Here is an 11,750-nt window from a genome sequence, read left to right on the forward strand (position 1 = left end):
GGGTGGGCTTGGGTTCTGAAGTTGCATTTTGTTCCTTCTTGTCATTTTGTGTAGCACTGTCTTCTGACCTTTGTTGTAGATCTTTGCTGTAGTTATAACCTTCGCACTTAGTGAAGTTCAGGTGCAGCTCTACAAAGTTTGAACTTATGTAGCTGTGTCTGGCTTGGGTCTGGCTGCTGTGCTCAGCTCCTTCGCACTGCTACCCTTAAGGGTGAACCTGTTGTGCCCCTGTGGCGAGATATTCTGCTCCTGGACTAGCTGGTTGGATCTATCCTCTACCCTCTCTGCTGGGATTGCAGCTGCAGGATTACACCTCAGGCGTGTATGCCAGGCCTGAGCTGTGCCTGGAGGGGCCAAGGTGAAGTACGGGAAGAGGAAGCTCTCCGCACACACTAAAGGGACCTGGGCTAGGACTGGGTCTGAGGGCTCGGGGCCGGGGCAAAAATTCCCACTCGGCGGGCGGGTTTGAGGGAGGCACTGCAGAGTGGTGGGGGCAGCCCAAGGGGCTGGGAGAGGGTCAGGCCCACTCTGAGCCTGGGCTGGGACTGGTCCCTCTGGTGCAGGGTAGCAGGAAGCTCTCTGCACACTCACTGGACCTGGGCTAGGACTCAGCTATTTGATTTTAAACACTTATTTTTGCTGTCCTATTTATTTATGTTAGGGCTTCAATAGTCAGTCTGTTTCTTTGGTTTATATCCAATTCTGTTTTATTTAAGAAAGGGTTTTGAAGGTAGTTCAGATTGACGTTGAACTCACTATGTAGCCAAGACTAGCTTCAAACTCTATAGTTCTAAGGTTAAAGCGATATACCATCATGTCCAGCGATATGTAATTAATACAATGATCATATGCAATGTTTAAAATGTGTGTATTGAAATTACTGTTCAGGGGCTGGAGAGATAGCTCAGTAGAATAAGCGCTTGCCTGCAAATGCAGGGTCTTGACTTCAATCCCCAGTACTGCTAAAAAAAAAAGAAACAAACAAAGAAAGAAAAGAAGAAAGAAATTATTGTTCAGAATAACACTCTTTTCTTGCCTTATCTTATAGACTCTCTGAGAAAAAACATCCAACTTTTGCTCCATATTATTAAACTTTTAATTTTAAAAAATCCTTTATTTCCTTGGTACAGAGTGTCACGATGCAGCTCAGCCTCCAGAGATCCTCTTGTCTCAGCTTCCCCAGCACTGGGATTCCAGGTGTGTGATATCATGCCCATTTTCTTGTGACTAACTCAGTTCAGCGTGAGCCCTGCACCATACTGGCATGGCAAGTGGTACCAGGGATCAAACACAGGTTCTTGTGCTTGCCAGGCAGGTGCTTAGACCATTTAGCTAGCTCCCTAGCCTCCACAGTATAATAATTTATATTATTATAAATAATATTTTTCATATTTTAATAATTTATTAATGTTTCCCTTTAAGTTACTGTTTTTATTGTATTTGCGTTTCCCTTGGCCTGATGTCTTATATCCCTCCTCATTTTTTGGTAGCTCTGGGTTTGAACCTAAGGATTTCATTCATTCTTAGCACATGTTCTATCTCTGAGCTATGTCCATAGTCCCTAATTGTACTTAACAAAGAGCTTCATTCTTCTAGAATTGAATTCTGCCATTTGTATGCTTTTCATTGATTTGTTCTTTCTATGAAATATTCCTTTTGATTTCTTTTTGTAGGGATTTTTTTTTCAAACAAGATCTTATATTTGCTACTATTATATCGTGGAATCATACTAATTTTCTATTATATGTCACTGCCTTAGTTATACAGTTAATCAATTGAGTACAATTTAATTTTTACATCAAAGAAGAAGATTCTAGAGTTAAGTTATCATAGTTTTTCTTTCTTTCTTTCTTTCTTTCTTTCTTTCTTTCTTTCTTTCTTTCTTTCTTTCTTTTTCTTTTCTTTTCTTTTTTTTTCAGTACCAGCGATTGAATTCTGGACCTTGTGCTTGACAGATAGGCACTTATTCTATGGAATTATCTCCCTGGCCCAAGGTTCCCTAGTTTTGGTATCTCTTGATAGCCAAGATTGTCTAATGTGTTTCATTAGATATATTTATAGAATGAAGTGTATATTTGGAAAAAACTCATACTAACGTGTGTTTTTAAGCTCATTTTATTTTTTAAAAATAATTTTATTGAGAAACAAATAGCCATGGGACAGTTTCAAAACAAATTAGTACGGCAGTTTCAATAATTAATACATTGCATATTGCTGTCTTAGTGGTTGTTCCTTGTACAAGACGAAGAAATGCTATCCTAACCACAAACACTTTTAGAACAAATCTTTCTATTCATTGAATTAAGAGAATGTAGCTATATATCTATATATCTAACTACTTTGAATATACACATAAAAAATGGTCCTCCATTTGTATGCCATTTTTTGTTAGTTTTGCAGAGAAGGGTATTCCATTGTCATTTAAATATTGTAGGTGCATGAAATCAGCAAAATATTCCAATATGGTCCGGTAGTCTGTAATGGTAGTGGGTTTTTCATAACGCTGTCAATGTCTGAAGTTGTTGACTTGCGCCTTTTACAGCTCCGCATATTAATACGGCTTTACTTTTTGTACTTTATTTTCATACTTTTCTGCTGGGTGGTCAAGACCAACATAAAGCAAGACCTACGTAACAAGAAATGTAACTTTTGTATCTGACAAGTCAGTCAAATCCCTTCAGGATTTATCGTGGAACCCTGTACTGCAGTTTGTAGATCCTATGGCAGTGTCAACCATTGCTTGACCAATTTGCTCTCTGTGAAAGCCCGAGAGAGTGTTTTCTATCCATTTGATCCTCCTTGCACACATTCTACATCATCAATCCCTTTCCTCTGTGGCCCCATAATCTCATTGATCAGAAAATTTGGGACACAACTGAGGCACATGATGTTATAGTACAGGTTCTCCTATGTCCTGAGTCTTCGCTGACCTTGAAAGGCTAGGGCCAAAATGTTGGCTGTCCTTGCAGCCCTTCTTTTTCTCTAATTTTTGGCCTGCAAACTTAGGTTGTTAACCCTCCAGAAGAAAAACTTATTATTATTGCCCTACTAAATAGGCAGTTGAGCTTAACCTCACTATCTGTCTGAATAGCAAAGTTTACTTTATTTTCATACTTTCAAAGGATTGGTTAAACTATATTTTATTCTATTTTGATTTGACTTTTTCTTTAAAGATTATGATCATTTTAAAGATTATTTAGGTTGTAAATGTTTACATTTTATGCCTATAACTCTGTTTATGTACATATATTAACACACACAAATATTAATACACTATCCATCAGGTATTTTAATTCTATCCCATTTTAGCTTCTATGCAACTGATGAATAAAATGTACAAATGTAATACCACATTTTATATTGCTTATCTAAAATACGAAATAGTAATTTTTTTCTGCCAGTTAAAATCAAGCAGGTATTTTCAGTAATGTTGAACAGCATATGACCTTCCAAACCTAGTGACACATGCTTGAAATCCTACTGGAGACTGAGGCAGGAGGATTTCCAGTTTGAGTTCAGCCTCAGAAATTTAGTGACTTAATGAGAGCTTGTTTCAAAATATGCAAAAAGGGGCTGGGGAGATGGCTCAGCGGAATAAGCACTTCCCTGGCAAGCACAAGAGCCTGAGTTCAATCCCTGGTTCAAAAAAAAAAAATCTAAATATGCAAAAAGAACTGTGGATGTAGTTCAATGTGAAGACCCTGAGGCCATTCCCAGTGCTTTGGTGGTGGAATAGAGACAGAAAAGAGAAAAAAAAAGAAAAAAAGAAAGAAAGAGAGGAAGAAGAAAAAAAAAAGAGAAGAAACAAATATATCATAGAAGACAACAGGATAGGAAAAGGTTCCTAGAGGGACAAATGTGAAGTCCTTTTTTTCCTCGTCTTTGTTTTTTCAAAGCATCATCAGTCATATCATGTTCCTTCCTTAGAGGGGTTATATTTGACATACTTGAGCTTCCTCAGCATGCAGAGAGAAGCTTGCTTCAATTTGTTGTTCCACAAAATCAAAAGAAATGGATGAAAAGATGGATACAAAAATATTAGCAAATGAGCCAAAGCCTTTGCCACCGCACAGTCAATAGTGTATGCTAACATTATCAGAACATTGCTGCCAAACTGCGTAATGAAAAGAAGCAGTGATGCAATCATGGCTTTCATAGCTCTTATATGAGCCTCCTTGCTTGAATCCGTAGAATACAGGCCCTGTAGTTTCATTCGCTTGCTGTGGATCCATAAGGAAAAGAGTAAAAGTAAGAAGGAGGACAGTGACACTACAAAAAGAATAAGGAGAATCATGTGAAGAAGAGAAAAATAAATTAAGAAATTGTAACGACTCTTTGTATAACAACAGGTGGAGTTCTGTTTCCTATGTGCCCAATACTGTATTGACATATCTGTGAATGCATCAATGAAGGTGACACTCACGCAGAAAGAAAGTATTGTCCCCACAACTACAATAAGAAGAACATTATGCATCCTCTGTTTCACCCAGAGGAAAATAGGGCTAGAGAAATTTGCTATCTTGAAGAAATAGAAGACAGTGAGGCAGGTAGTGGAGGCTGTGCAGGAGTAGTTGGATTCTGTCCAGAATATGGCAAGACACATTAGTACCTTCTTAGAGAAAAATAGTTCCTTATATATTAAATTGAATATGACAGATGCAAGTGTTGCACAAAGAAAATGTATCCTAGAGCTCGCCAAGCACAGGAGAATAAAATCAAACAAGGAAGTCTTCTTTTTACTGACCCAGTCAATGCCGTTTATCAGTACAATGAATCCATTTCCAAAAATCCCCACTATGAATTGCACAGTAGAAGTGATCATAGACAATGTCTCCAATGAGCTTGACATTTCTGTTTATAGAGAATCTTTGCCTTCAGTTCACTGCTAGCTGATTCTAGCTAACCTGGTGTAGATTTTTTAATCCAAAGCTGTATCATCCAATGAGTGTCTGCTTTCTCTTCTATTGATGGTATTGGAAGAGTCTGGAAAATTTCGAAAGCAAGTTCACAAACAAGTTCTCACTTTATAGAATGTACAACAATTGTTCTTAAAAAATCAGTTAATGTGTTTTCAAGGATTGTATTGTACTCTATGGTGTTACTGTCATATTTATAGTCTGCATATAAAGCTTTGTCCCAGAATTTGCATGTCCATTTGGTAACATGCAAAATGAAGATAGGATTTCTTTTACAGTTTTATAATACCATTCTGTCCCTAAAATTTATTCATTTTTATCCATTTACTCATAATTTTTCCATTATGAGTAGTTCAGTGTGAAGACTCTGAGTTTCATCCCCAGTGCTATGGGAGTGGAGTCCTACATACACATAAAATGTGTATGCACCACTCATACACATTTTCATGGAAAAGAAAATGACAAAGAAAAAGAAACATATCACAGAACATAATGACACGGTAAAAGGTCATGTTTTTCCTGGGTTGGTAATTTTTTTCACAGAAATATGAGAGCTTAACAAAATATGGCTAAAACTTGCACATTGAAAGCTACAACACGGGCTGGGGAGATAGCTCAGTAGAATAAGCCCTTGCCTGGCCAGTGCAAGAGCCTGAGTTCAATCCCTTGTTTTGAAAAAAAAAGCAAGCAAGCAAGCAAGCTACAACAGACTCTAGTAAATGAAAAGTTAGCCATGATCCTATGTTGAGAGACTTTATACTATTAATGGGTCAGATACTCCAAATATGCAACTATACATTCAATACAATGTCAATTAATATTTTAGGAAGCTTTATTGAAGAAACCATTGAATTAAATCTAAAATGTGTATGCATGACTCAAGGAACCAGAAAAACAGAAAAAAAAAAAAACCAACCAAATGAAGTTGGAGGGCTTTTGTCTCTCAAGATATAGCATTAAACTACAATAGTCAAAAGAGTGTATTATTAATGTAAAGATAGCCATACAGATCAAAGGAATAGAATACATATCCTCAAAATTGGCTATTCCCATACAGTTAGTTGGTTCTTAACAGAGTGCCAAGTTCAAACAAAGAAGAATGATTATCTTTTTAAAGATGTTCTAGAAAATAAATGGATGCTTGAATTTTATAAATGAACTTCAGTCCTAACCTCCTATTTCAAATAGAACTTTGAAATGGGTCATATTCTTAAACATAATATCTGCAATTTACTATACTGCTTCTAAAATAAACAAAAAAATTCTGTACAAAACACACTGAAAATGATGAGATATCACACCCCTGCTTGGCCATTTATAAAACACATGTCTGATAAAGTACACATATCTATCTGAAGCATATAAAGAATAATTACAACTCAATAGGAAAATGAAAGTGCAATGAGCTAAAAGTGAACAATTAATCCAGTCATAAAAAGCTGAAAAATGCCAGAGCACATAAAAAATGATTAATGTCATTGGTTGACAGAAAAATGAGAATTAAAAACACAAGAAGATAGTGTTACTCACTGACTTAAGCCCATGTAGGCTAAAAAAAACCCCAATAAAAGTACCACCATTTGCGCAGGATGTGGAGTACCTGAAACTCTCATACATTGCTGGTTGGAATGCAAAATGGAACAAACACCTTGGAGAATTCCTTTGGCAAATTTTAATGAAGTTAGCCATCTACTGGCCATATTCTTTGACATCTTGTTTTGGCAGTAGCAATAAAATTATGTATCAGAAAAATACACACATGAATATTGATATCAGTTTTATTCATAAAGGCCAATAATTTGGAGCTATTCAAATATTCATAAATGGATTTGCAGAATGATCTTTCTTTCTTTCTTCTTTCTTTCTTTCTTTCTTTCTTTCTTTCTTTCTTTCTTTCTTTCTTTCTTTCTTTCTTCTTTCTTTGATGAGGCAGGTGGAGGTTTGAATTGTATTGCCCTATCCTGCACCTGATTGCATTTGCATGAGCAGGCGCTTAAACAACTGAGCTAACCAGCAGGCCCCACAAAAGTTTAAAATGATTTTTTTTTCATAAATGGAGTTTTAGATGCTGTACATCCAATAGCATTTAGGAATACTATTGAAGCATATAATTCAGTAACAAATTACTACTGTAGACAACAAAATAAATAAAACTGAAAACACAATGCTGAGTTCAAGAAGCCTTGTAGCTGACAGTGCACAATCTATGCATATACACATATTTATACCACTATGTATATTTCATATAAATATAAAATGCTATAAATCAAAGAATTCTCTGTTGCTAACAGAAATAAGAACTAGTTGCTTGCGTGCAAAGGATGATAAAGGGAAGAATGGACTGCAAAGAATGTTCATTACTTGATCACATAATTAAACGTATTATCAAAACTCTAACAAACACACAAGAAAAATGTTGCATTTTACCATATGTACTTGTAAATTATATCTCAATAGTATTTTTTTATTTTTAATGTATGTAAAATAAAATGTTTCACAAGAGGATAACAATAGTAAATGAGCTGTATAGCTGTGTTTTCTAAATTACCTCTTCTGCTGTTTCAAAAATATTTTTCTATATATTCTAATACATTTCATTTATACTACTAGTTTCTCTTAGCTCATTGTAATGAACTAATAAGTTTGAAATTGTCCATAGTGTAGAAATGAGCTTCATAAATATGTAATGTTCTTAGGTTCTTTGATTGAAAATTTACAACGACTTTCACAATGGAAGAAACAGAGCGAAATAATAAATTATTCAACTTTTATGCCAAACCCTACATAAGTAATTCTAATTGCTCCACCAGTTGAAATGGTTCCTAGATGATTACCAAGCATAACTAAACTCGTATTTGGTAAAAATTCAAATAAAGATAGATACCTTCTGTATTGTGTAAAACATCAAGTAGTTATAGTATGGATGGCTTATGCAGCAGTGAGCCTCTCATCTTTTGTCCCACACTTTCAATATGCAAAGAAAGGCCTGCCTTAACTTGGAGTTTCCCAGAATTAGGACAAGTGAATGGCTTGAAGGATAGATGAGTCCAGTGGTTGCAGAAAATAGCTGAATCAATTCAATATTATGTATATAAGAAAGCCATGATACGAGGAGAGACAGAAAGTAAGAAGTGTACAGTAGGAGGAAAGAGACCACAATTTTCAAGGCATTGATATGGGCTTCAGTTTTGGGATCTCTGTGTTGTTTGGAATTGAGCTTCATCTTCTGGAGATGTTTCCATAAGGAGCTGATTAGCAGCAGAGAAAAAATCAAGGTCAGAATATATGGTGTGAGGGAGAACATGGTCATGTTGAATAGGATGAGCTTTGCTACCATTATATTTTCCCTCGCTGTGAAATTCCAAGTTGTGTTTCTTTCATATCCATGTTTCCAGTCTTCAAACTTTATGCTTATTTGCATCCCATTTAAAAACAAGAGTACTAAGCTTCCTAGAAGTATTATTAGAATTACTTTTTTTACTCTCCACTTCAGATAGAGAAAAATAGGACTGGAGAAACTGGCTATTTTGAGCAAATAAAAGATGCTGAGGACTGTAGCTAGCCAGAGACTAAAATGATTTAATAAAATCCATGAATAAACACTAAATTCTAGTAGTTGTTGCTGCTGTGGAAATAAATACGCAGATTGAAACCAACTTACTAATATTTCCCAGATGAGTCCAATTCTGGAAATTGCCAATAACATGAGGATTTGATCTACTGAGGAAAGCTTTCTTTTATTGACCCAGACAATGAAATTTATCAGTACTATAAATCCATTGCTCAAATTCCCAATTATGAACTGCACAACAATTATGAAGGTGAAGAAACTTTGCACACCACTTTCCATGTCCACACTGAGAAGATTTGGAGTCAAATATCACAGATGGTTGTCTTCTGATTAAAAATGTCATGAACATTTTTCAGTGTACAGTCAAGTTTTTCCTCTTCATATTCCTCTTGTGCCTTCTTTAATCATTGGTCTGATGCTAAGCCAAAAATCTCCAAGATTTGACAATCAATAAGAAAACAGCTGTTCTGGTGAAACCTTTGTCTTTTTCAACTTTTATGCCAAACTCTACCTAAGTGATTATAGTTGCTCTACCAGTTGAAATAGTTTATAGATGATTATGAAGCATAGCTAAGTTCTCATTTGGTAAAAATGCAAATAAAGATAGATTCTCTTTCACTGCTTTGTAGTTTCACCTTGTCTCACAGCTTGAGTTTTCAGTAACGATGATTTTAAAAACAGGATTCATGAAGGATATAGCTAACTGAAACTTTTGTGTCTAACAGCATTGTCACTTAAATTTATAACGTAAAGAGAGCACTCACTTATTTCAAAGGAGGCCTCATTTTCCTGGTAATGGAGTCTGAGTTTGACCAGCACTGAAAATGAAGAAACACTCATCCATATAGTGCCAGTCTGCCACATCCCTGCTTCTTCATCACTGTGTAGACCTTCCCACTCTGCCCTGGGCACGAAATGCCTTCGGATCTCACCCACTTTACCCTCACCTTTATTTTCCAAGCTTAAATGTGAACAACCAAAAAATTTTAAAAACAGCACGTTACCAAAGAAATCGAATCGCATCACATCATTAATTTCAAAACTAACAGCAAAGAAAGGAAAGCAGTATTCACTGTGAAAAGCCAAGTTTCTTCTCTCTGCTTCTCTTTCTCTTTCTTTCAAACATCCTCAGATTCAGAAAATAACTCAGCAATGATCTGAAAATGGAAACAGTCATAAAAATGATCTAAATCAGAATTCAAATCAATGAAAGGCTGCTTTTAGTTAAGTATAGTATGATAAATTATTTTACTAGATAAAAAAGCAATTTTGATTTTATAAATATATGGCTTATGGATTTATAAAGCCTATATTTTATTATTTACTGAGACCTTACTAGATGACCTACACAACACTCAGATTCACAAAGCAAATTGATTCTTTTGTTTTTGGTGATTTCCAAACATCAGTTATAACTTAAAATAGTTCTACAAATGGTCGTTGTTTCATTTTTATATTGGTATATTAGTTAAGATAGATATCCTATACAGTTTCTTAGTGTCATACTCTTTACATGAGTATGACTTTTTACATGAGTATACTCTTTACATAAATATGATTTTTAACTACTCAAGTAGGTGATATATGGATTTCCATTTTTACTTTTGATACAAGTTTGAAAAACTTGCTTATAGCATCTTCTCCCAGGAAGAAATGAGGTAGTCTTTTTATCTCTATATTCTATCTATCTATCTATCTATCTATCTATCTATCTATCTATCTATCTAGAAAGGTTGAACATATTCCCATGATTTGCAAACATCTATGGTATGCACTAAAAGTTCAACTGAGAGATCAATATTTAACTAGAATTTATGATGTAATACATGATAAAAATTTGTAGAGGGTGGATAGCAGTTGCAATTTTGAATCTAATATTCCTGTTATGTTTTCATAATAGGAAACATTATACAGATAGGCTAAAGAGAAGTGTTATTATACTTTCATGATTAAAAGAGAATAGAAGGGCCAGGGATATAGCTGTAGCACAGCACCTGCCCGGCAAGCATAAGGTCCTGAGTTTGACTCCTGGCATCAAATAAATAAATAAATAAATAAATAAATAAATAAATAAATAAATGTCAAGACAGAATTACAGAAAGATTTTTTTGACAAGTTTGACTTGAAAAGAAATGGAAGCAAGTTGTACCATTGGGAGAGTAAAAGAAGTCTCAGTAAAGTATTTTCTGTGGACTGTGGGCAAAATTATATGAAGTATAGACTTTTAATATTTTTGTTATTCACTTAAAATACTCAACTATCTCCATGTAAGTTTCATGGATAGTATATAGAAGACAATGCTTCTTGCATTAGTGCACTGGTTGGAAAAATGTAGAATCATCTTTTTTATTAGGAATTTTTATTACTCTTGATCTTAAACATAATACATACAATATCTTGTCTTCATTAAAACAGACATTTCTCTCTCTCTCTCTCTCTCTCTCTCTCTCTCTCTCTCTCTTCTCTCTCTCTGTCTCTCTCTCTCTCTGTCTCTCTCTGTCTCTTTTTTTGTATTTTAGGGAACGATCTACAGGGCGTTCAGGCTCTCACTACTAGATCAGACTCTAGTGATCTGCTTGTTTACAGCCTCCCATGAACTGGGATTGCAGGCACATGCCACCATGCCCACTCTCAATTGCCATCTCAGTGTGCCCCTGGGGCAGGGACCACACGACAGGCTGGTGGATTGAGCCCCCAGCCCCTGGGCCTGCTCACAGGTGCTTTAATTTCCTGAGTTATTTGGCTGGCCCTAAGAAAGACATTTCTTAATAAAAATGATGAAAAATGAAATTTTCTATAGATAATTTGTTGGTGCAAAAGATATAGATACATATCTATAATATATGTATTATAGAGAGAGAGACAGAGAGAGATGTATCTATATATAGCAGTTATATATCTGTTACCCAAGTGGAGAGGCAACATGGCTGAATATATGTCTCCTTCAGAGCTACTCAGAGAAATTAAATTAAAACTCAGGTAATTGGAAGAAAGGGGAGGGATATGTACCCTGGAAATAAAATCAATCTGACACAACAAATTAATAGATCAAGCAAAATATAGACAATGAAATGGCCAGCCAGCCTACCCAATTGCTGGTGAGTCACCATATTGGGATGACTGCCTGCATCTTGGAATCTGAAGGAGAAGAACAACAAGGAGGAGGAGGAGGAGGAACAGAAAGAAGAAGGAGGAGGAATAGAAGAAAGAGAAGGAGGAATAAGAGGAAGAGGAGGAAGAAGGAGGAGAAGAAGAAAAAGAAG

At 35.5% G+C, this 11,750-nt stretch overlaps 1 protein-coding gene across 1 annotated transcript; it reads right to left on the reverse strand.

The window, feature by feature from the left end:
• Positions 1-7,863: 7,863 nt before the first annotated feature.
• LOC101578438 (taste receptor type 2 member 13-like) lies at positions 7,864-8,766 on the reverse strand. Its single transcript, XM_004626063.1, has one exon. It carries the CDS (start codon positions 8,764-8,766, stop codon positions 7,864-7,866), a length of 903 nt encoding a protein of 300 aa, XP_004626120.1.
• Positions 8,767-11,750: the final 2,984 nt, after the last annotated feature.

The sequence above is a fragment of the Octodon degus genome, unplaced genomic scaffold, assembly GCF_000260255.1.
Source record: "Octodon degus isolate 3935 unplaced genomic scaffold, OctDeg1.0 scaffold00012, whole genome shotgun sequence".
NCBI classification, from domain to species: domain Eukaryota; kingdom Metazoa; phylum Chordata; class Mammalia; order Rodentia; family Octodontidae; genus Octodon; species Octodon degus.

Bases quoted from the DNA above. Each gene is read 5' to 3' on its own strand.
- LOC101578438 (XM_004626063.1), bottom strand. From the start codon at position 8,766: ATGGAAAGTGGTGTGCAAAGTTTCTTCACCTTCATAATTGTTGTGCAG.